The sequence below is a fragment of the Pseudophryne corroboree genome, chromosome 1 (assembly GCF_028390025.1).
Source record: "Pseudophryne corroboree isolate aPseCor3 chromosome 1, aPseCor3.hap2, whole genome shotgun sequence".
In the NCBI taxonomy this organism is placed as follows: domain Eukaryota; kingdom Metazoa; phylum Chordata; class Amphibia; order Anura; family Myobatrachidae; genus Pseudophryne; species Pseudophryne corroboree.
This window is the reverse complement of record NC_086444.1, coordinates 554,099,010-554,126,002: the sequence shown is the minus strand read 5'-3', so window position 1 is coordinate 554,126,002 and position 26,993 is coordinate 554,099,010. Positions and strand designations below refer to the sequence as shown.

The window sequence follows — 26,993 nt, the reverse complement described above, 5'->3', positions numbered from 1 at the left end:
GGCCCCCTGCAATTTAGTACCCCAGGCCTCCCGGCGCCTTAATCCGGCTCTGGGTGTGTCCAGGCGTTTGGAGGGCGGATGTTTGACGTCAATTCCAGGACCTGCATCGCTGGATCGATCACACAGGGTAAGTAACTCTTATCCAGGTCTACTTCTACACAAAACTTTTTTTTGCATAGCAGGGCTTGCCAAGCGTTCACAGCTTTGCTATGCAAAAAAGCCCTCCCCCATAGGCGGCGTCTAGTTGATCGCACAGGCAGCAAAAAGTTACTACGTGCGATCAACTCAGAATGACCCCCATTGTGTCTGAATTATTAAGACTACATTATCTATATGAAGCCATAAATTTTGATACTACTGTGTAAGAATATTGTGGAGACTATTAAGTTATGAGAATCCCTTGAGTTGATAACATGCAAATTGTTATCTATTAAAGAACATAGGAAACCTACCTACTTCAAGAGTTACTTCCCATCACTCAGCCAAAATTGCATCGTTAACTCCACAGTGTTCTTACTAACAAAGAGGTAGACAGTCAGAGAGCCCTTTATCCATAATTGCATTTGCAGTGCGATCTGTGCTTGATATCACACCCAAAATCACATTGCAATATGCGTTCATACTGCTGTAATGTATGACTGAACACATGCAGGGCTTGTAGCCCATAGACTACAGCAGCTAAGGCCAGGGCTGGTTCGAGCCCTTTCTGCGCCCCGGGCAGGACATAGGGGTGTGGCTTCATACAGGGGGCATGGTCAGTTACGCCCCCTGTACAGTAGTAGCGCCGCTGAAATGCTGAGCGGTGCGCGATGACGTCATCGCGCACCGCCCAGCAAAGGTCCTCTCCACGAAGGGAAACTAGACGCGTAGTGTCTAGTTCCCTTCGTGGAGAGGACCTTTGCTGGGCGGTGCGCGATGACGTCATCGCGCACCGCACAGTAAAGGTCCTCTCCACGAAGGTAAACTAGACGCTACGCGTCTAGTTCCCTTCACAGCGGGACGCAGCGGCAGCGGGACACAGCGGGCAGCGGGGGGCACAGCAGTAGCAGATCTTGCCATGGTGCGGCGCCCTACGGAAGGCGGCACCCCGGGCAAAAGTCCTGCTTGCCCATGGCAAGATCCGCTACTGGCTAAGGCCATCTTCAGATGGCCATAGCTGCAGGTGCCAGTCTCATTAATACTCTGACAACATCACATCCCACATAGAAACCTATGGGGGTTGCGGTTGCTGTAGGAAATGGAGGGATCACAATATATATCGAAGATATCCACTGCAGTCCCTTCATTATATATTTGGGTGATACTTTGGGCTGGATTCAAATGTTATATCCCCCTCCCGGCCGCGATCGCGCCCACCGGCGGTATTCTAATGTTACTGCCGACGGGCGAGACAAGTTAATTTCAGCTCGCTACCCCCGGAGGCAGTGAGCTGGAATGCATGTAAAGAGACCCGCCCATTAGTTTAGTCAGGTCTAGGTGCTTTGCGTGCTTAAACCCAACTGTATTGTGCGCGATAAAAGGGCCATCTCAGACACATTGAACAGAGGAGTTGAATTTGATACATTAACAACCAGAAAGCTTCATTAATACATCTGAAAATTGTTGCAAAATATCATCAGCTACTGAGAAATGTAATACCTGTATATTAACATGCCAATACACTATCAACATGGAATAAGATGATGTACACATGCTTTATTTAAAACAGTCTCAATGTATGACTGAGGGAATTACCCAAGTAGATGTAACATCCTAGGACATTTCAATTCCATCCTTCTGATAATAAAGGTGATACTAACACTATTATAATCAGCCTTACAAGACCAGTATAAACTGGGTAATACTCTTGAGCCTTTAATAAAGGTGATTTCACCACAAATTACCTGGGTATTTAATTCTATTGGACACCAGGAGAGATATATATTCACCATGCAGCAGAGTGACTCCAGTCCCAGGCAGCAGAGTGGCTTAAGTCCCCTGCAGTAGAGTGGCCTAGTCCTCAGGCATCAGAATGGCTCCAGTCTCAGGCAGTGGGCGTCACTCCCTGGACATCTTTGACAGGGTGTGAGATTTGTAGTTTATCTTTTATTGCTCAGAGTTTGAGCAGTAAAAGATTCATTACAAATCCCATGCCACTCCTCTTGATTATTTGGCTGACTGGGTGCTTTATTTGTCTGGCACAGCCAGGTACTGGTGCCCCCTCTAATCCAGCTTCCTGGTCATGTACCTCCTAAACCACCCCTCCCCCCCCCTCCCCTCCAAGTTGTGGCCCTGGTAGACAGGACAAACAAAACCAAAGGTTGGGACAAAGAGTGACAGATTCAGAGACAGCAGTGTGCATACACAAATAGAGGTAGCCATACAAGGAGGGGGATAAAGCTACAAATATACACAAAGTGGGGACAGAGATATGGGATGATGTATAGAGACATACACACTTGTGTGGCATGAAGCTGGAGTCACATAGAAACTCACTTACATAAAGTAGGAAGCAGAGGGAGGAGCCAAGAAAAAAAAATACCCAGAGGAGAGTTTATGGTGCTGCTGAGGAACTTAGAGGACCACCACTCCCTGTGTAAGCTCTGTAGCACTTGATCATACATCAGCCAACCCTTAGTGCAGAGATCAGCAATGTAGAGCCGGATTTTGAGTTTGGAATAAAGTAACAAAGAGCAAGTAACTGTGCATCTTGGAAAAACCATGTTGCAGTACAGGTGGGGAAGATTTAAAGTGTACAAACAGATTTAAATTTGAGAAAAGCAAGTCCAAACTCAAATTTAAATTGCAGTGTAAAAATAAAGTGGTCCTGCATTTCTAGGCTACATGGAAAAGCAGCCAGTATTTAACCTGCATGCAAAAATAATGTATGTATTTGTACACCTTACATGGCAATATAGTTTATCACGGTGCACAGTTATTTGCTCTTTAACAGTTTATTCCCCACTCAGAAACAGACCCATAGTTCTCAGAAAGAGGAACTTCAGAAACTTTGGAAGTTTCATATTGACTAGAATGTCATTGCCGCAGAATGCTGATCATATTAATGTTATATGGTGGCTCTTTATTAAACATGAGAGTAGTCATGTTATTTCATTGCTATTTATTAAAGGAGGGCTAATGATATTGCGTTGCAGTACAGGAAAGCTATTATTAATATTGGAGTTTATGGGGTAAATATACATTAAAAGCATTAAAGATATACAGTATGTGCCATAATTTTGCATATGAGGAGAAAAAATTAGAAATAATAAAATTATAATTATAATTATAAAAACCTAAGTTCTGTAAATCAGGCCTGATTCAGAGATGGAACCCATTTACATTGTTGCTGCATCTGAGGACACAGCAGCAATGCAAATACATGTTAATGCCACAGGAGGCATCTGAGGACACAGCAGCAATGCAAATACATGCTAATGCCAGAGGAGGCATATGTGGACACAGCAGCAATGCAAATACATGCTAATGCCAGAGGAGGCATCTGAGGACACAGCAGCAATGCAAATACATGCTAATGCCAGAGGAGGCATCTGTGGACACAGCATCAATGCAAATAAATGTTAATGCCACAGGAGGCATCTGAGGACAAAGCAGCAATGCAAATACATGCTAATGCCAGAGGAGGCATCTGTGGACACAGCAGCAATGCAAATACATGCTAATGTCACAGGAGGCATCTTAGGATACAGCATCAATGCAAATACATGCTAATGCCACAGGAGGCATATGTGGACACAGCAGCAATGCAAATACATGCTAATGCCACAGAGGGTGGTATTTAGTATACCGGTTGTTGTGATCCCGGCGCACAGTATACTGGCGCCGGAATCCCGACTTCTGGCATACCGACACCTTTTCTCTCTCTTGGGAGTCCATGCCCCCCCCTGGAGGGAGAATAGATAGTATGGTGCGCGTAGAGTGCCACCGTGCCCGCAGCGTGGTGAGCGCAGCGAGCCCACGAGGGGATCATTTGCGCTCGCCCCGCTGTCGCAAGCGGGAACCCGGCCACCGGCAACTCATACCACACCCGCCACAGGATGCATCTGAAGACATAGCAGCAATGCAAATACATGCTAATGCCACAGGAGGCATTTTTGGACACAGCAGCAATCCAATATTTGCTAATGCAACAGGAGGCATCTGAGGACACAGCAGCAATGCAAATACATGCTAATGCAACAGGGGACATTTTTTGGACACAGCAGCAATCCAAATATATGCTAATACCACAGGAGGCATCTGAGGACACAGCAGCAATGAAAATACGTGCTAATGCCACAGGAGGCATCTGAGGACACAGCAGCAATGAAAATACATGCTAATGCCACAGAAGGCACCTGAGGACACCGCACCAATGCAAATACATGCTGTCGCCATGGGAGACATCTGAGGACACAGCAGCAATGCAAATACATGCTAATGCCACAGGAGGCATATCAGGACACAGCAGCAATGCAAATATATGCTAATGACACAAGAGGCATCTGAGGACAAAAGATGTCCATTGCCTCCATCACAGATCTGAGGGCTGTGTCTGAAGACGCAATATCGGATCACCATCATGAGTACTGGTCATGGCATCAGCCACCTGAGCAAGCCTAAGGCTACTTAGAATGGCCATCTCAGTTCCGTAGACAAGGACAGTAAATCCGTGTCGGAAGACACAGACAATAGCCACACTACTCCCAGATAACGGGGCAGAAATGCCCCCATTTTCTGGAATGTTGGCCATGTCTGCCTGTTCTCCAAAACCCAAACAGCCACAGCTTGTCAATATGGCTGCAATTTAGGGGGCACTGCGTCCAGGACTCGATCTACATATGCACAGAATAGGTTCTGCACATACACACCTCACTGAACATCAGAGATGTGCTTAAAACATTGCTTTGTGCACATCTCTGAATCAGGCCCACAGAATACTCTTTTTACATAGAATAATGTCTTTATAGTTATCTTATTAATTGTGTATAATAGTGTGAAAGTGAAATGAAAAGTGGAATTGGTGCATATATTCTAAAAGATGTGCATAGATGCTGTAGAGGGTAGACATAACAGTAGCAGTAGTATAAGGGACAGGGGTAGGCAATTATTTCAGCAGGTGGCACTTTTCAAGCCTCAGTAACTGTTGAGAGCCTTATACCTACTATTTTGAATATCAATAAATGGTAATGGTACCGTACAGTGCGTATGTTTATCTAGATAGAAACACAGTATACACTCTGTAACTTGGTCTCGCTTTATATATCTTTTTAGTGACTAATGTTAAAAATAATTGTTCAGACATAGGGGGTCATTCCGAGTTGATTGTTAAATAAAAATGTTCGCAGCACAGCGAATAAGTGAAAAAGCGGCACTTCAGTGCATGCGTATGTGGCGCAATGCGCACGCGCGACGTACTTTCACAACAGCCAATGTAGTTTTACACAAGATCTAGCGAGGCTTTTCATTCGCAATGTCCACTGCAGAGTGATTGACATGAAGTGGGCGTTTCTGGGTGTCAACTGACCGTTTTCAGGGAGTGTTCGAAAAAACGCAGGCGTGGCTGGGAGAACACAGGGCGTGTATGTGATGTCAAATCTGGAACTTAACAGTCTGAAGTGATCGCAAGCGCTGAGTAGGTCTGAAGCTACACTGAAACTGCACAATTTTTTTTTTGTGGCCGCTCTGCGATCCTTTCGTTTGTACTTCTACTAAACTAAAATATACTCCCAGTGGGTGGCGACTTAGCGTTTGCACGGCTGCCAAAAACTGCTAGTGAGCGAACAACTCAGAATGACCCCCATAATTACGTTTTAGCCATTCCAAATCACAAATATTTATGATACACAAGAAAAATGGAAAGTGATAGGCGCAAAACACATATGAAAGAGTCCTTACATCTGATATAGATGAATGTAAGGAAGTCCCCTTGTGATCCCTTTAGAGAGTGTTTGTAGGTGTCCTCTGTAACGTCCTCCAAAATGTAGTCTCTTATCTCTGATTTTTGATAAGTAATGACAACAAGAATTGTTTTGAAGAACCCAGTCAATCAAGGATATTCATAAGTAGAGTTCGATATCCACAAAAGTGGTAATATCACTCCAGCCCTCCAACAGCTAGTCAGTGATTGTCCACCATCCATGCAAGATGGATGGATGCAAGATGGATGCATGATTGACTGGGTTCCTCAAAACAATTCTTGTTGTCATTACTTATCAAAAATCAGAGATAAGAGACTACATTTTGGAGGACGTTACAGAGGACACCTACAAACACTCTCTAAAGGGATCACAAGGGGACTTCCTTACATTCATCTATATCAGATGTAAGGACTCTTTCATATGTGTTTTGCGCCTATCACTTTCCATTTTTCTTGTGTATCAATTTTCTGTGGAATTTTTTGTGAAAGGTTCCAGTGTTAGTGGTTGGCTGCACACACAATATTGGCAGCGCATGGTGATTTATTTCCTCTTTTACAAATATTTATGAGAAAGCTGAATGCAGAACACAATAATTACAGTATATCACAAACATTTATGACAAGTAATGTGGCCATATAACTGAGCATTGTAAGTACTGATATTGATGAGAAAACAATTATGATGCTAAAGTTATTGCAGATCTCAAATAACTGAGCAGTCGCTATGGCTTAAGTAAAGAAGAAAGTCGCACAAACACCTGTAATCTAAATCAATATTACTCCTATCTCACATATATGCCGTTTCCCATTTTTTTAATCATACACATGTATTATAAAGTTATTTGGGAGGTGCTCCTGGATAAACAGAATATGTAGAAGCCAGAAGAAAAAGGTATTCCTTTTGATGGGCACACTCGGACAATTATATTGGTTAAATACTACAAGTCAAGTATAATTTATAGTACATGACCACTAATATAAAATAGAACTTTTAATTGATATAATAAAAAAGTAAGCGAAATATATAGTGCAGGTGAAAAAAATATGTGAAAAAAATAACAATATGTGAAATAAAATGATAAACCACTATGGTTCCTGCTCATTACTTTCTCAAGTGTTTGACATGTATCAACATTGGTTGCAAATAATAGTTATTAAGTATCCCTAACAGATACAATTGTATCTATTGAGCTCAATACTCCACACTTTGGTGGCTGTGATTCCTCTGATCCAAATCTGCAAGCTGCTAGTAGCTTCACTGTACATTTATTACATTACGTGCTGGCAGTGTGCGCATCACTGCACTGTCTAGCATCCTTACTTCAGATTTATCATATCTAGTTTATATATATATATATATATATATATATATATATATATATATATAGATTTTATAATAAGTGATTTAGGGGTCTATTCATGCAGCAGTGAAAAGCCCTGTTTTGCGTTAAACAGGGCTTTTCTCTGCCTACTGCAATTCACAGAGCGGGTTACCGTGGAGAAGTCTCTGATTTCTCCAGCGGTTCCCCCGCTCTCTGCCTGATTCGCATCACCATACCTTTGTATGGTGAGTGCGATTCATGAAGGTGCGGAAAGCTCTGCTTTCCGCTTCTCCATGGAGTTCAGGTTCGCCATCTCAGGACGGCGTAACCTGAACTGTAGTGCGGAGACATCAGGGAAGCTCAATGCTTCCCTGATCGCTGCTCTGCACCTCGCGCTGGCTCCGCCCCCCGACCTCCCAGTAACCACTGCGGCCTGCCGGGAGGTCAACACCCTGCGCATGCCAAAGGGACCCGCCGCTGTACCCCGCGCATCGCTGGGAAGGACCGCTGGAGAAGACCTCACCGCAATAGCCCTAGACACCGCAGCGCATCGTCGGAAGGTTAAGTATACATGAATTGCTACTTATCACAGCTATACATCGCATCGAAGCAATGCGATGTATAGTGATAAGTAGCATTTCTCTTTTCTGTATGAATAGACCCCTTAGAGGCTTACTTCAGATTAACACTGTATCATGGTAATTGTAAGGCGTTCTCCCCCTTCAACACTGAGGGGTCTATTCATACAGACAACGAAAACATAACTGCTACTTATCACTATACATCGCATCGCTTCGATGCGATGTATAGCTGTAATAAGTAGCAATTCATGTATACTTACCCTTCCGACGATGCGCTGCGGTGTCTGGGGCTCCTGCGGTGAGGTCATCTCCAGCGGTCCTTCCCAGCGATGCGCGGGGTCCAGCGGCGGGTCCCTTTGCGCATGCGCAGGGTGTTGACCTCCCGGCAGGCCGCAGTGGTTGCTGGGAGGTCGGGGGGCGGAGCCAGCGCAAGGTGCCGAGCAGCGATCAGGGAAGTATTGAGCTTCCCTGAGGTCTCCGCACTACAGTTCAGGTTACGCCGTCCTGAGATGGCGAACCTGAACTCCATGGAGAAGCGGAAAGGTAGCGTCTAGATTCTCTTTGTGCAGAGGACCTTTCCCATAACCCCCTGGGTCCATGTCACAATCTATTTGGAATAGAAAAGTGTGGCGAGCGAAGCGAGACACCGTGCCCGATGCGTGGCAAGCGAAGCGAGCCCGCGAGGGTCCAATGCTGCATAGAAAAAAAAAATACCCCAAACGGACGAAGAAAACATTTAGGAGCTGTAGGGGCGGAAGTTCTCTCCTGCCCACTCGTTTTGTCACGTCCATGTCCTTTGCAGGAAGGCAACATAGACACAACCGAAGCGGAAAGCAGAGCTTTCCGCACCTTCATGAATCGCACTCACCATACAAAGGCACGATTCAGGCACAGAGCGGAGGTACCGCTGGAGAAGTCAGACGGTAACCGGCTCTGTGAATTGCAGTAGGCAGAGAAAAGCCCTGTTTAACGCAAAACAGTGCTTTTCACTGCTGCATGAATAGACCCCCAAGTGTTGGGAATGTTGAGGCTATATACCAATCACAATATAAGGTTTAATGACATAATGTTTGATATATATGTATCACATGTTAGTAATATGCATTATGATGGTGCCTTTAAGTCTAGGGATATGGGTAGATGGAAATACAAAGGTCCTAATGCCGTCTATCTCTGATGAATCCGCTGACCGAAGCTCCTACCCACATGCCTATATATATGTGGTGAAGGTGTTTATATGATATCGTTCCCGGTTCTGTACATACGTCACCACTACTATCGCAGTGAACGTGGTGTGTGTCCACTATGCGTGATCAATAGTAAATCCCCTTATCCAATGGTGACCGTGGTGTAACATGCATATAGCGACCATTCATTGATCATTTCTATACACAAAGATAAAATATACGTATTAGATGGTAATAGGCATATACAGGTATTATCTATTGTAGGAGCACCATCTCCGGTCCCCACATGTAGTAATATGATGGTATGCCTCTCGGCGTTATTCCGCTGGTCGCAACATCCGTCCCCACGGTTATCCGTGTAATGAGTGGTACTTATTAAAGGTTCATCCTCAACATTGTATGTATGTGGCCACCAATTAATGACAGATATAATGTACAGTATGCCGATATCGTTCACTGCGATAGTAGTGGTGACGTATGTACAGATCCGGGAACGATATCATATAAACACCTTCACCACATATATATAGGCATGTGGGTAGGAGCTTCGGTCAGCGGATTCATCAGAGATACACGGCATTAGGACCTTTGTACTTCCATCTACCCATATCCCTAGACTTAAAGGCACCATCATAATGCATATTACTAACATGTGATACATATATATTAAACCTTATATTGTGATTGGTATATAGCCTCAACATTCCCAACACTTAGGTGTTGAAGGGGGAGAACGCCTTACAATTACCGTGATACAGTGTTAATCTTAAGTAAGCCTCTAAAATCACTTATTATAAAATCTATATATATATATAAACTAGATATGATAATTCTGAAGTAAGGATGCTAGACAGTGCAGTGATGCGCACACTGCCAGCACGTAATGTAATAAGTGTACAGTGAAGCTACTAGCAGCTTGCAGATTTGGATCAGAGGAATCACAGCCACCAAAGTGTGGAGTATTGAGCTCAATAGATACAATTGTATCTGTTAGGGATACTTAGTAACTATTATTTGCAACCAATGTTCATACATGTCAAACACTTGAGAAAGTGATGAGCAGGAACCATAGTGGCTTATCATTTTATTTCACATATTGTTATTTTTTTCACATATTTTTTTCACCTGCACTATATATTTCGCTTACTTTTTTATTATATCAATTAAAAGTTATATTTTATATTAGAGGTCATGTACTATAAATTATACTTGACTTGTAGTATTTAACCAATATAATTGTCCGAGTGTGCCCATCAAAAGGAATACCTTTTTCTTCTGGCTTTTACAGTCGCTATGGCTTGTGGGTTACAGCTCAATGTGACATCCAGAGGACAGCCCTAGGCCACAATTTAGCATAATTTAATTTAACCTTTGGAAATACACTACTCTCTGTACGCCCCACATATAACATTTGCAAAACAAAAGCAGATTAACATATATTCCCAAATTACTGCAAGAACAGTTATATTTATATCCAAAATTATTGGAAGCAAGACGTAGCTTCATTTTAAAGTAATATGTACAGTACACTATATACCATTAACAATCAATATTATTTCTATATAATATAAAAGAGTATATTAAGTGTGATATATAAAATCAAACACAAAAGAATTGGTGTTATCTGTTTTCTGTATATGTATGCGTGTCATGTGATGTGTGAGGTGAGGGTGCACTTGTATGAGAACATGTATAGGGTCAGTGTGGATCTATGCCAGAGCTTCTTGCCCGGTGACTCCACCTTGTCTCATGGGAGCTTATGTTTGAATAGATGCACGTGCTGTAAAATCTAAACTCCATACCATGCTATCTATAAGCACATGGTTTAAATACACACTGTCCTCCATGTTGCTTCTCAAAAAACAGTGTAGTAAATTACAATATGCATCAATATTTTCCCATTTGTTCCAAAAAACACTTTTATTTGGCAACTTATGCAATACCTTGAGGTCTAAAACAATAATTCCTATGCAGCAAATCTCACAAATTCTCAGGCAGCCATGCCCCTTACAGTCATTGTGGGTAAGAGGAGAGAGGGAGGGAGGGAGGGAGATGTGTGTGAGAGATACAGTAAGGGCTACATCCTATTAGCCCCGACATTTAACACTCGCAAAAGCAGGGGATTTAAAAAAAAATGCTTTTGACATTTTTTTCCTACCTCTCCTTTTGTTACAAACGAAAATACATAGAGTCCTCAAAAAGCCGCAGTCGCGTTCTCTGGAAAAAAAAACCCTGATTGTCACGGATTTGGGTTCACCTGCCTGAGCCAGGCCAACCAAACCACTTATAAGTGCCGGCTTTCGGGGCTAATAGGCAGGCTCAATTTAAGCAGCAAATCAATTAATAGGCTCCCAACTCCCCTTCCCCCCTCCTATTTCTCTGTCACTTGTTCTAGTCCCTTCCCTGTCTGTCCCTGACGCCCTTACCGAAGAACCAGGCAGCCCATCAGGAAAACTGCCTACCCAGCTCACTGACAGTCTAAATCAAAGGCTCCACACAGAAGCACACCACAGCCCCACCACTGAGCCCCTTTACATAGAGCATGTGTGCGTGTATAATATGTATGTAAATATATATATATATATATACACACACAAATATATACAAACTATACGTGTGTGCGTGTATATCTATCTATCTATCTATCTATCTATACAGTATGTGTGTGTCAGTGTGTGTGACTGTATATATGTATCCATCTATTGTCTGTCTATCTATCTACACACACACACACACACACACACACACACACACACGCACGCACGCACGCGTGTGTGTGTCTCTCTAAGGAGGGGGTAGCAGGCACTCTCTGTATATATAGCCAGCGGGGTGCCCTCCTTAAGCCAGAATATACAAACAGTGTGGTTCCCTGGCATGGACTGGCTGGTCACCTCCAAGGTTTAGGAACCAGGCGGCACTCCATGGATTTTTGAAAAAACAATCAACTTTTTATAAATCAATAGCAGTTCAGTGCATTACAATCAAAAAAGCTTTGTGCAGTAAAGCTGACGTTTCAACGCCTTACAGGCGTTTTTTTCATGGTGCCAAATGCTGAATCAGTGAATAAAACAAAATAAAACAAACCAAACAAGACGAGAATAAACAAAACTTGTTTGTTTTGTTTTCTTCACTTCACTGATTCAGCATTTGGCACCTTGAAAAAAAATAATTGTAAGGCGTTGAAACGTCGGCTCTATTGCACAATGCTTTTTTGATTGTAATGCACTATCTATCTATCTATCTATCTATCTATCTATCTATCTATCTATCTATCTATCTATCTATCTATCTATCTATCTATCCTATATTTTTAAAGCCACCCTTTGCTTTAAAAGGGGGTAGCCAAGGGGTGTTGCGGGGCCCTAGAGATATCAGTGTATCAGGCCTCAAAATTTCTATTGCTGACCTTTCTAATAGGATAGCCCAGCGTGCTGATTAGCAGTGGTAATTTACTGAAGCTAACTGGATACTGTGTGTGAGGGAAGGGCAATGGGTAGTGTGAGCTATACAGAGGAAAATAATCTGTTTGGTGAGCTATTCCAGATGTAATATGTTCATACAGCCTACATCAATACCTGCTATGCAACACTGCACTATGATCCTCTTAGTAAATAAATTCATATGCCAACTAGCAATTGTGTGTGCCAGATAACCCATTGCAATATTTTATCCTTAAGCTGATATCTATCCCCAAATCCTTCATTAATTACATCTCCATATATTATTTTCATATATTATTTTTTACTTTTCTAGCCCATAGGGTGATAGTCCAATGTCCTGATATTAAACCATAGTATTCCTAACAAAATGATGCTACAATATACCATGTGTGACATAGTAAAACTCTGAGATTAAACATAATAGCATCTCCAAGATACACAATGTATACAATTTAACTAAAAACAGTATACAAAATTAGATGTGTTACCATTCCTTTAAACAGATAATACTAATCAACACTTATTTTACTGCCAATCATATTACAGCAATTTCGGGGTAACTTTGTGGTGCTGATTCTGAATATGACATCAATTTTGCAAAATTGGCTCTAATTTTAAGATACATTGACAAGAAACACACAATAGACTATGCAAACCACTCAACTTCCACTTGTCAAATGGGATAATTCTTTATTGATCGTGGAGTGAATACCTAAAATATTCAGTTGTTTCACCTTCTAGAATCTTCTGGTTGATTCCCATATGCATATGTTATGGCCAAGTTCCATAATAATTGAGGGTATCGATTATCTCAACAACTAAGGCTAGTTTGGAAAACTCATATTTTTTTAATCAGCAACCCCCAAAAAAAACACTAACTGCATTCAAATATCCTTGGCAACTAAACACTAATTTATTTCGCTATGTAATCAGTCCTGAACACATAACAACTATCCACTTACAAAGCCATGCTCAACTTCCTGCCATGCGGCATGCTGCCTGACATGCTGTAACTATTTGGCGGCAATTGAAAAATTAATTACATTGGAAATTAATGGAGTGATCACGGGCTGCAAACAGTCGCAGCCCGGCATGCCATGCAACAAGTCGTGTTGCAGCATGCGACATTGCAGTAAGATGAGCATGGCTACATCAGTGTATGTAATAAAATACTTCAGCCATTTACAGGACCTACATTCACAGTCATTAGATGCGGCAATAGGGTCAGCCTGTCCTAGCTCAATTTTCTTTTCCAGATGGTGGCACCAAACACAATTCAAGTCCCCTGCTCTGCAAAACATTGGAGTAGCCTAAGAACCTGGACATATGTACACATTAGTCTTCTTATACATTAGATAGTGTATGTCATACAGTATAAGTAATTAACAATATTGACAATATATCAGATTAGCCCTATCAGTGCATGTTTTCCTGATCTCCCCGTTGGTGTACATGTGTTTTCATTACATGCTGACACATTTTAAAAGATTCACAGGAGGTGCTAATTGTTTTTTTTTTTATCCTAAGGTGATCCTTAAACATACAGCTCTAGTATACTGATATTACAGCTTTTGTGATCATGGTGTGGGCTGTGTGTGTGTGTGTGTGTGTGTGTGTGTGTGTGTGTGTGTGTGTGTGTGTGTGTGTGGGAGGGGGGGGGGGGGGGGGGGGGGTTCCAGGCAACCAGAAACCTTCCCCCCTGCATTTGCCTATGACACACAGGTGGCACACAGATCATTCTTGCTAGCTATTCACACATCACAGAAATCACAAATTCTTGATTCAAACTCCCTTAGTTTTCCCCCACTTATCCAATAACACAGTAGTCGTGTGTCCTGAACTCTGTAGGGGGATGAGGTGTGAGATGTGCATCCGGTGTATGGAATCGACAAAGAATGACTTATATGTTTGTGTTTGATATTTTAGCAGTTGAATTTGTGTGTGGAGTGTGGTGATTCAGCTCATAGTGAGACCAAGGCCTAGCTGCTGTGAATAGCAAATTCCATTATGTAACTACACGTGTAAATTAACTGGCTTGTGCAAAATCTTGCAAATGGAAAGAAATTATCTATTTTAGATCTGGTATTTTTTTTTAAGATAAATCATAAGGGGAAATGGTGACTTCTGTAATAGTATTGACAGTACCATTTTTTTCACAGCTATTCTCTGTTCATGGTAAACTTCATTAATTCATCTGACTGACCCCTATCAATGTATATTTGTATATTAGATGCAGGATCAAGTGGCTTTAAAACTCCGCCCATTGTCATGGGGGAGGGGGGATTAGACCATCTGGACTGGACCCAGAACTTCTGCGATACACCTCAGTAACTGGTGGGTGCTGTCTCTGCAGTGGGCAGGGCGAGCTGTATCGAAGAGGCTAGGAAGGGGAGGTTGTGGGAGGAGCCAGGCAAGCAGAGCAAACATACCTATTACATAATGAATGGAAAACAATGCAGTAAGTGATGTGTTCAGAAGAGTCAGGCTCTAGGGTAGGTGAACTACTGCAGACATGCAAAGAAACCAGAGAATGGCCATCGCTACACTACAGAAAACATGGAGAAATGGTTATTATTACAATAATTATGGCACAGGCTATATTTATTAAAGGGGACATTATTATGATGATGGGAACACATGTTATAATTGAAAAATTCAAGGAGTCAGATATTCTAACTATTCTAATAAAGGGACTATATATATATATATATATATATATATATATACTGTACTTAAAGTGTACTGTTAATAATTACAAAATACACTAAGGACAATTACACGTTCCTTGAGATTTCAGGAATTACTCAGTAATGTAATAGAACTTGTTACGTGTGTTTCATTTGCTAACTTGTACGTGCATTTGGCATTGACATATATGGATAAACCAGACGCATTTAAAGCTAAATGATGCACATGGTCAGGAAACTGTCGCGGGCTTATTGGGTGCAGCACTAACAATAACTAAACATGTATTGCCCTTGAGTAAGGATTTTAGTAACATTTTTATATAGTTTAAACAAAAATTGGGAATAAACACAGTAATAACGAAAAAGATAAAAAGACTGTACTAACCATCAGACAAATATATATAGTATAAGGACCATGCTTGCAAAAGCTGTCTTGCACTCATATTAGTAAAAACATAAAAAGGTTGAATGAAAGTACACAAACATAGCATATTTACATCCATATGCTGAGATAGATGCAAAGCAAGAAGCATCCGACCATCTCTACACCAGCAGGAGTATATCAGGCAAACATACACCAAAAAATAAACAACCAAGAACAAGAAACATTTTCTTTCAGGATTGACCTAACTGTAAAGGCTTCTATAATACTACAGTCTCACATAAAAAATGCACATACAAAATCATATAATAAAGTCAAGTCACAGGCATGGAATTCAAAGCACTATCAGCGCCAGACGTGAAACTGCAATAAGACACATGCAGACAATAATGACATCAGTGAGAATCGGGGCCAGCCCTTAGACAACTGAAGCTAGTGACCGGGTGACAGTCCATGCCGGACCTTCAGTTACACAGACACACCCTTATTCTGCCTGGGCTGCTGCGGCGCATCCCTTCCCTCCCCCACTCTGCCTCTTCCAGTTTCAGGAAGTGCAAGTGTCAGATGTGCTTATATTCAGAGATAATCTTCTGGATGTGGGGCGGGCGTACACTGTGATTGCACTGTATGCGCAGATCAAACTTTCCGGGCCCATATATCAATGAGTTTTAGCTACTGTATGTGTATAATAATAATAATAATAATAATAATAATAATAATAATAATAATAATAATAATAATAAATGGTGCTCCATGCAATCAGTTCCTGTCATATTTCAAACAGGTGACCGTAAGGAGCTGATTGTCTGGAGCACCATTTATCACACGCAATGAGTTTGATAAATGGCCCCTTCATATTTCAAATTAAGCAAATGGGATTGGTACAACTCCGCATTAACCGTATAGACGTCATACAGATACACAGATCATACTTGAAACCAGCAGATTAGATAGATGTGTCCATACACGATTGTTACTGTAACCTAATTAATCTTCGTGTACAGGCTTAACAATAAATGCTCTGTGAACAATTTTGCATGTAACGATAAATACATAAATAGGTGTAGAAGTGTCCTATACCAAATATTATGATCTTTATCAATGGCAACATGTAAAGGTATTTATATCATGATAGTAATCTGAATTTATCGATATATTTATTTTTACGTGAGTTTTGCTAGCATAAATGACGTAAATAAAATAAATAAACAATACTTCTGTTTCCAGCATTTGTAAACCCCTTTTGTAAACCCCAGCATTTTAGACCCCTGCATCAATTCGTAACTCTCTCTCTCTCCTTGCCTCTGGCCATCAGTAAACATGGAAATCACATACATAAATTTCAAAATGCTCCTTAATTAATGTCATTATGTTATAAGATATTACACGCTGTAGTTTTACATAGAGCCCGCATGTCGTTCCCGTTATATATGCTATATTGACAGGACTAATTGACTTATGTATATATTTAGGTATTGGCATTAAAGAGGATATAACAGCCATTTACAGACAGCCTGGTACAGTCATATGAGATGTATGTTATTACTGACAGTGTGCTGCACTACTGTATTTGAAACAAATTACTGTGAATTACTTAATTTATTATTTTTCTATTTATTTAAAGCATGGTGAATGTGGAGGTATAATAAAGCACATATACCGCCGGTATAGCCCTAGCTAGTACTTTCGCGTTACTGTGCTATGAACAGGTTTCCTTACACGCATAGTAATTATGCACATCAGTAATTTCATCCATAGCACTCACAGCTATGATTTCTATGTACACTGCGCATACAATTGGGTGTAAATAATACCAATACCTATTTACTTCCACATATTATAGTTACTGATTGTTTACTCTTTACATTTCAGGCTATTTTCTAGGCTCGGCTTGTGTCTTACATTATATATTTTATTACATGTACAAAACGTCACAGAATGTAATATTCCCAGTGGAAAGAATGGCTACGTGGTGTTATTTACATCTTCTCACTCTCGAATTTCAAATAACTTCATTACAATATTAATGTGACGTGTAATACTGTACATAAGATAGATATGTATCTCTCCTATATCTCTATTAGTATTGGTTCAAGTGTAAAATAATAGTCATTTTTTCAGAGATTCTTTGATTGAAAAGTAAGACACATGTATCTGCTAAAAAATGCAAGAAAACGGTAGGTAGAATTGCGAAAGGAAGAAATCTCTTGTTTTCCTACAGTCTGTCAGTTGTTTTGATTTGTTTAAATTGAGCTTCATTCAAATGTAACAAAGCAGCCATAGCAAAGAAAATGTAATTAAGTAAATAAAAGTAAGCATTAATAATCTATCTACACATCACATACAGTAAATATTTTTTCATATTTATATATCTACCATTAATCATGAAAACTTTAATACGTAGATCTAATCTATGTGGCGGCCATATCCTTATTTTGTAGTTGTGTAATTAATGTTCCAAATAACTACGCAATTTCTTCTATCTATCGAACCTTCTATCTATCTGCCAAGATAGTCCAAAAAATGAACCCGCACTCGGATGCTGATGTGCCAAAATAAATATAGGGTGCCCTCAGCAAATGTGAACACAAAAGAAAAAGAAAGGCTGCGGCACTCCGTTTGCAAAAAGATAGTGTATTAATTAAAAGGTCATTGCAGCAGTACAAATGGCAGCGACGTTTCGGTACTCGCAGGTACCGTTTTCAAGCTGCGTGTTGCTGAAAGGGAAACAGAATTCTGTTTCCCTTTCAGCAACACGCAGCTTGAAAACGGTACCTGCGAGTACCGAAACGTCGCTGCCATTTGTACTGCTGCAATGACCTTTTAATTAATACACTATCTTTTTGCAAACGGAGTGCCGCAGCCTTTCTTTTTCTTTTGTATCTGCCAAGATATATATTATATATCTGTGTGTCTATCTATCTATCTATCTGGTGTTTTGGATCGGCACCCACCCTTAAAGTCGGCTTGCTCAGGTGCCCTCTGGAGTAACAAATAGCTTCTATGGACGAATCCAACCAGACAGCGGCACTCAGAGTCACTTTGACAAAAGGGTTTGTATGCCCCGAGACGGTGGCAGTTGGATGTGATACATTAAATACGATGCACAGTACTTTCTGATTATTAAGACTCTGAGTGCCGCTGTTTAATTGGAATCGTCCTTAGAAAAAAATAAATAAATACATTTATATATATATATATATATATATATATATACACACATATACATATATACACACACACATATATATACATACATATAATATATATATATATATACATATAAAATATATATATATATATATATATATATATATATATATATATATATATATATATATAGTAATTGAAGGTGGCTGGCGGTACTCAAAGGCTCTTGTCAACTACAGATAATTCACTGCGGACAGTGTAGATTCTGACGTGTTTGAGGATCAATTCCTTTATCAAAGAACAGTCACGGACAATACATTATTTACCGTGGATTATCTGTAACTGACAAGACCCTTTAAGTGCCCTTCCTGTTACACTACCTTTACTTTGGGAAGGCTCCCGGGCATTCACTTTGGTGGCTGAGTGCCGGTCACCCCCTGGATAGTTAGTTAGTTAGTGTATGGATATATATATATATATATATATACACACACATACATACATACATACATACATACATAGTATATAGTATATATCACCGTTCACCTTACCCGCCAGGTGCAAATTTCTGGATGAAAAATTATTTTTGATTGTCACAGACTCCACCGTAAAACTACATATATTGTTTTCTATGCTTGTATTCGGATTATAGTGTATTTATTATATGTATGTTATATGTATTTGATGTGATTGTACTAATTCCATTGAAGAGATATGAAGATATGATCAGAAAATGGTTGAATTGCGTCTTCCTCAGAGTCACTTACCTGTATGGGGGTTCTGCCGTGGGAGTTGGTGGCGTTGGGATTTACCCCACTCTCCAGCATTTCTCTCACCAGCTGTACATCTCCCCTGGCTGCTGCCGTCGCTAGTCTGTCTGACTCCGAGGCCATGTTACATTGCCATGTAAGTGAGAGCTAGCTGATGTAGCTGCAGCAGCACCATGTAGCTGTCGTGTCTGTACATAGAACGCCCTCTGCTGTCATCATGGGCAACACGCTTCACAAACACCCCCCGAGCAGCGATGTCCTCCTACAGATCGTACATAGAAGAAATATCGGTGGCAGCTAATTATACATGGTTGATTTCCGTGTATCACTTCCTCTTACAGACTGGATGCTGCTGCTGTGTAGACCTGTGTAGCCCAAGTTATCTGTGGGTGGACTAATGGCACCTACTAGCTGCTGCATGTACTGACTTGCCTATGGATATCACACTGGGGAAATAACAGCTGATATTCTATTTATAGCTGCATGAGTCACGCGCCCTCTGCTGGCGAAAAGACGAGGTTAACGCTATCATATCAGACAATGAAGTCATTGCTTGGTAATACAAGACGGCTTTGAACTTTCGGTTTCCTGTCCTCCTATTGTTTCAGCAACACCCAGCTGCTCTGTTCCAAGGTAAATGCAGTTTATAGAAAGTAAAACGTACAATTTCCAGGTTTATACTGATTTACACAAGTTAATGATGAGACTCAAGTAAGGTTTAACGTTAGCATCTCTACAGCGCAGAACAGGTTGCTATACTAGGAAGAGATACTTAAGAACCTGTATGGAGGAGACAATGTTGCAAATGAAAGCTTGTTTATGCAGTATATACTAGAGAAGTATTGCATACAGAGAGGTACAACAAACAGAACATAGAGAGGCACAGTAAACAGAGCTGAGGGGTCTGTTTACTAAGCCTTGGATGGAGATAAAGTGGACGGAGGTAAAGTACCAGCAAATCGGCTCCTGTCATTTTTCAAACACAGCCTGTGGCATGGCAGTTAGGAGCAGATTGGCTGGTACTTTATCTCCATACAGGGCTTAGTAAATAGACCCCATAGAGAGGCACAGCATACAGAGTATAGAGAGGTACAGCACACAGAGCATAGAGAGGTACAGTGGGCCTAATTCAGACCTGATCATAGCAGCAACTTTGTGGGCAAAACCATGTGCACTGCAGGAAAGGGGGGCAGATATAACATGTGCAGAGAGAGTTAGATTTGGGTGGGGTGTGTTCAAACTGAAATCTAAATTGCAGTGTAAAAATAAAGCAGCCAGTATTTATATTTACCCTGCACAGAAACAAAATAACCCACCCAAATCTAACTCTCTCTGCACATGTTATATCTCCCCCCCCTCCCCCCCTTCCTGCAGTGGACACGGTTTTGCCCGTGTGCTAACAAGTTTGCTGCTATGATCAGGTCTGAATTAGGCCCAGTATACGGCGCATAGAGAGGTACAGTACACAGAGCATAGTGAGGTACAGTATACAGAGCATAGTGAGGTACAGTATACAGAGCATGACTGTCCCAGTTGCTGAAAATCAATTTATCTATCTGTCTATGTGGCTGTTTTTCAATATATATATCAATCTATTGCTATAATTAATTGCTAGGCAACAGATTCTTGGGGCTGCCCATACACCTAAAGATTTATTGTCACATCTGGTTGGTTGGAATGAAAATCTGGTAATGGATGAGAGCGAATGACAATTGACCATTTGCTTCCAAACACTGAATAACAGACAAAATGGTCTAACAGACTACTTTGTTAAATCAATTTGATTTAACCAGTTGGTCTGAACGACATTTTGGAGCAAATAGTCAATTGTCATTTGCTCTCATCCATTACCAGATTTTCGTTTCAACCAGCCAGATCAGACAATAAATCTTTAAGTGTATGGGCATGTAATATTCTCCGAGTTCCAGAGGTGCAGGACATTTTTGCTAGTCTGCCCGTATTTTTTAGGCAGCAATCATTTACAAGGCAAAACCAGGTTGGGCTTTTAAAAAACCTGACAGAATTGCACACAAGTCCTTCACCTCTGGAACTTAGAGGCTATTACATTTAGCCAATAATGTATACACAATGGTTGATTTCATGGGAATACGTTCTATTAACAGTTGTACATTATATCGCAAGGAAGCATGATGTGGCATTTATAGAGGGATAGCAAATAAATGGTCAGGTGGATATCTCTACTCTGAAGTGCAATGGAATATGCTGGTGCTATATTAGTTAGTGTTAGTTAATAATAAACATCTCAGTTACCTTTCCTGTTTTTTAGTTTTTAAACAGGAGCCTTCTAAGGGTCCGGCTCGGGATGTAGTTACGTGACCGGCGGCCAGAAGACCGCCGGTCACAATACCTCCCCTTACATCACACCCCCAGAGAATCACGATGGTCGGCATGCCAACCAACAGGGACTATTCACACTCGTGGGAATAGAACCCATGGCGACCACAGGTCACCACCAAGCCCGCAGCGAGATACCGACAGAGGTATGCTGACCGGCAGTCTCCTGACCACCAGTCACGCATGCCACACCCATCAGTCCTTCATCCTTTGCAGCAGGATGGCATTTCCGCCTTACACGCTGCAGTGTCTTTGGATGGATAACATCCCACCATGGGTGTATCTATAATGGGTACAGGGTGTGAGGTGCACAGAAACCTCTAGGTCGAAGGGGGGCCGCACCGCACAACATGCACCTATATAATTGTACTCTGGAGTCTTGGTGCTGCAGACAGAAACCAATGGGAAAATGGCTACAATGGCCATTATCCCAGTGATTTGTGCATGTGCACTAGAGATGTCCTTGGGAATAAGGAGTGCTATGTTCCTGGAGACATGCTCATGTGCTATAGACTCTGGTACAATGCCAGAGGGTATAGCACTGCAGCCCCACTGAAGCTGCACATGGGACCCCTTCTCTCTTAATCCACCATTGCATCCCACTTTGAATTTTTCTCCAGTGCAGCTCCACATCCCTTGTGCATTGAAATATTTTCTAGTTGAAATCTTCCCACATACCTTTAAATTATATTAAAAGTGCAGCCAGTGTCTTGTGAGGTATGACATAAGCCCCGTTTACACGGGGGACTTGTGTGCTGAACGATCTAGCACAGACCGCTCAGCACACATCTCTCCCCCCAGGTGTGGCATGAGTTGCTGGCGGGATCCCAATCGCTGGCTTTCCGACTATTCTCCCTTCAGGGGGGTCGTGGACCTCCAAGAGGAAGAAAAAGGTGTCGGTATGCCGGTTGTTGGGATTCTGGCGCCGGTATACTGTGCGCCGGGATCTCAACAACTGGTATATTGAATACCACTCCTCCCACCACATAGCACAGCGCGATGTGTGCGGAGCAAGGGGGCAGGGATGCTCATTTCACCCAGCAGTCAAATGAGCGATCTAACTAGAATTGGCATGCATGTCAAATCTAGAGTCAGTGATAGCAACGTGCAGTGCTGCGCATCGCTATCACTATAGGCATACATGGAGAGATCTGTGCTTAATTTCTAAGCAATCTATTGCTTAGAATTTAAGCACAGATCTCTCCGTGTATATCCCCTTTACTGACACCATATAAAAGTGAAGATTGCCTGTTTAGCTCCTTCCTTGGTTCTCTGTGCCAAGCTGACATCTGACTGCAAATATAGCAGCCATTGTAAATGTGATAAGAATGCAGCTGGGCAGGTAATCATTCTTATAGGTGTGCCTAGCACAGCACCTCATGTGTTCTTATGGTAGTACAGTGTAAACATCTCATCACAGTTCCATCAAATATTTAATACCACTGACTGAACATGATTTTTGTCAGGTATGTAGAAAGTAGGGTTGGCCAGCATAAAGGAGCAATTGAATAGTGGTAGCGTTGCCAACATCACAGCATGTTTTGTGATTGCATGGTAACTAACCATTGATAGTTATCTAGTGTGCATGTGTAATGGAGCTTTGCTGCGGACACTCCTTCCTAGGGGTATATTTACTAAGATCACGATTTTGGCCCTCATTCCGAGTTGATCGCTCGCTAGCTGCTTTTAGCAGCAGTGCAAACGCTAAGCCGCCGCCCTCTGGGAGTGTATCTTAGCTTAGCAGAAGTGCGAACGAAAGGATCACAAAACCGGGTTATTTTTTTTCAAGCAGTTTCAGAGTAGCTGCAGACCTACTCCTTCCTTGCGATCACTTCAGCCTGTTTAGTTCCTGTTTTGACGTCACAAACACCCCCTGCGTTCGGCCAGCCACTCCCCCGTTTCCCCAGGCACGCCTGCGTTTTTACCTGACACGCCTGCGTTTTTTAGCACACTCCCGGAAAACGGTCAGTTACCTCCCAGAAACGCCCCATTCCTGTTAATCACTCACCGATCAACAGAGCGACAGAAAAGAGTCGCTCGACCTTGTGTGAAGCTGCATAGTTTTTGGTGAAATTACATCGCGCGTGCGCACTGCGGCCCGTACGCATGCGCAGAAATGCCAATTTTTAGCCTGATCGCTGCGCTGCGAATAACGGCAGCTAGCGATCAACTCAGAATGACCCAAATACTCCCTGATTGGCTGGCGAGATCTCCAGTGACAGCAGTCACAGGGGTCCTGGCATTCGGGAAAAGGGGGTTGGAACCCCTTCAGTGCGTTGGACCGGGGTTTTTTTCGGTTTGTTTTTTCAAACCCTGTGGATTCTACATGGAACGAAGAGGACCGATCATCACTGGAAAATAGGTGAGTATTTGGGGCTTTTTTTTCTCCAGGTTTCCAATTGGATTCTACTTGACAAGGGGACCGAGGGGCTCCATGGGACACTAGGTAAGTATGTGTGAGTGTGTAAGTGTGCATGTATGTTAATTAAAATTATACTGTCATGGAGTGTGTGTATTGTTTTTATTTGGCTATTTCTTTTGTTGAAGAACTACAGGTACCAGCGGGCCTTTTATTTCCCCGCATGCTGGTACTTGTGGTTCTCCAAGTACCAGCAAGCTGGGGGAGGCTTGCTGGGACTTGTAGTTTAACAAAAGACAATATTCTTTTTTTACACAAACAAAGGCTATCAGCACCCCATCCACCGCCCAGGGATGGGGTGGACAGCCTCGGGCTTCACCCCTGGTCCTTGGGTGCCTGGAGGGGTGCTCTTGATTTAAGGGGTCCCCACTCCTCCAGGGAACCCCGGTAAGGGGTAACTAGTTGGGAAGGGGGTAATGCCACGGCCACAGGGACCTATATAAAAGTGTCCCACGGCTGTGGCATTATCTTCTCGGCTAGTGGAGCCCGGTGCTGGTTTTAAAAATATGGGGAACCCCTACGTCTTTAGTCCCCCATATTTTTGGAATCAGGGCCAGGCCAAGAGCCCGGTGCTGGTTGTCTAAATACGGGGGGACCCCAGTCATATTTCCCCCGGTATTTAAACAACCAGGGCTGGCTCAAAGAGCCCGAGGCTGGTTATGCTTAGGAGGGGGGACCCCACGCAATTTTTTTCACACTTTTAACTGTATTAACTCTTTTCATACTGCACACAATAAAGCCCTGCGCAGATCTCAATGATCCGGCTGGGCTTCATTGTGTTATGTCCGGCAGTGTTTTACTAATCACTCCCGTAAAACATTGCCTTACAATACGAATAACATCGACATCAGAAAATACGAAAACTAAAACTCGGCAGCTTAGTAAATTACCGAAAATAATTTTAAAAAGTTGCAGAATCATATAGCCGATAAAATTTGAGTTTAAACTCCCACCAATTCGGCAGGAACACGAATCTTAGTAAATAAACACCCCAGTGTAAACAGCAAAATGGACATTAGCAGGCATCAGAAAGAAGCATGGGATGATGGTAACCATCACAATCCTGGTTTTACATGGAAAACACATTTCCATCGGAATGAGAACATCAGTCTCTGGTGGCTATGCTAAAGACAGAGGGCACGATTCTGAGTCAGACACAGCAGTGGAGCAGTGCATTCATCTGTGTATACATCTGAGGTACACTACGCATGCATCCCAATTTTGTACATATATATTTACAATAGAGATTTGTATGCACCGTAGTAGAAGTCTAATATACATTTATGAGGCAATCCTGGACAGTAACTAGGAGGTAACTGAGGGGTGGTTAATCCCATGCATGGAGATGTTGCAGTGGCAGTGTTGCAAACATGTCTCTTATATTGGTTGCATTCAGAGACACAGAATCCTATATTCAGATTTGTAATCTGCAATTGCTGATGCAAGTTTCGATGGTGCAACCAATTGTGCGTCTAAAGACTCAAGCATTATTTCAGCATGTAAGGATGCAGCTTTTGGGCATTTAAGTCCTTGCACATTCAGACACATGGATGTAATAATAATAATAATAATAATAATAATAATAATAATAATAATAATAATTTTATTTATATAGCACTTTTCTCCAGCAGGACTCAAAATCACTTTACAAGCATCAACAACATAGCAGAGAGCTTTAGTATTACAGTACAAAGAGAACAAACAGAAAAACAGTGAACATGGTGAACATAAAGATGTTCAGTACTTTCCCATGCTCAGGCCTCGTTCTATGTATGCGCGAATGGGGCGTGCAATGAAGGAAGCAAGACAGCAGAAGACTGTCAGTGATTGATGGTCTGCTGCCATTGGGGGGCAGGGAGGGGATTGCGATGGCCACCTTTGTGTAAATGGAGGTGTGTTGCTACTGTTGCAGGGGAGGGAAGAGGCCAGGGATCTCCATCGTAGCACGGAAAGTCCCTGGCCTCTGTGATGGGTAACTTGTGCATATAGTAGACCCATGGCCATGGGTGCCGCAAGCCTCCCGATGGTGATGTGCTGCATCCTAGGATCTAGGTCAGATGACTACTGCAGCTGGAGGCGTCTGCTTGTAATTGACACCTCCTGCTGCATAACCATACTGCTGCTTCCAATGAAAACACATCCTTTCAGAGCCTGTGGGAATATCATATACCACAATGCGATTTTGGGCAGTAATATGAAACCCAGATCGCACAAAAGATTACATTATTGATAAATGGTCCCATAAATCATGTAGTTTTAATCATTAAATAAAAATTGTAATCACCTCTACTAGGCCCGTATATGCCTGATCATTTTTTGTAACCAGAAATCAATGTTAGTAAACTGAAAAACACGTGCAGATGAAGAAAGCATTGCACATTTATGGGATACGTAAAAGGAACCTTACAGGTCTCTCCTTTATCTTATGTAATACACAATGACAGACAAAGATTTATTAGACTTGATTAGTGTCAAAGTCACTGTTCCAATTGATATCTTGTTTACTTTTATAAGCGTCTATTTTGTAGGCTATATAAGGTTTATTGCATGGGACAATGATGTCAGGGACTTTAAAGTTCTTTCATATGAACAGCTAGAAGAATCTTTACTGGGAATTGGATACCACCTACAAAAGAGAAAAATTGAATTTCAAGCAGTGGCGGGCGGGCAAGCAGGGCAATTGCCTGGGGTGCTACAGCCTGAGGGTGCGGCCGCAGTCACCCCACCGGTGCCATCAGTCTGTCGGCGCCTGCTTGCTCTTGCCCACCACCAGCATCATGCCCATAACGTGTGAGAGAGCA

General features: G+C 41.9%; 1 protein-coding gene across 1 annotated transcript in view; it reads right to left on the bottom strand.

Moving 5' to 3' along the window:
- Positions 1-26,993, bottom strand: part of LOC134898831 (cyclin-dependent kinase 4 inhibitor B-like) — an 80,291-nt gene that overhangs the window by 20,225 nt on the left and 33,073 nt on the right. Inside the window, exon 2 of the mRNA XM_063914125.1 lies at positions 19,416-19,680. Within this exon, the coding sequence (XP_063770195.1) occupies positions 19,416-19,541 (126 nt within the window). The 5' untranslated portion in view covers positions 19,542-19,680. The remainder of the gene's footprint in view (positions 1-19,415; positions 19,681-26,993) is intronic.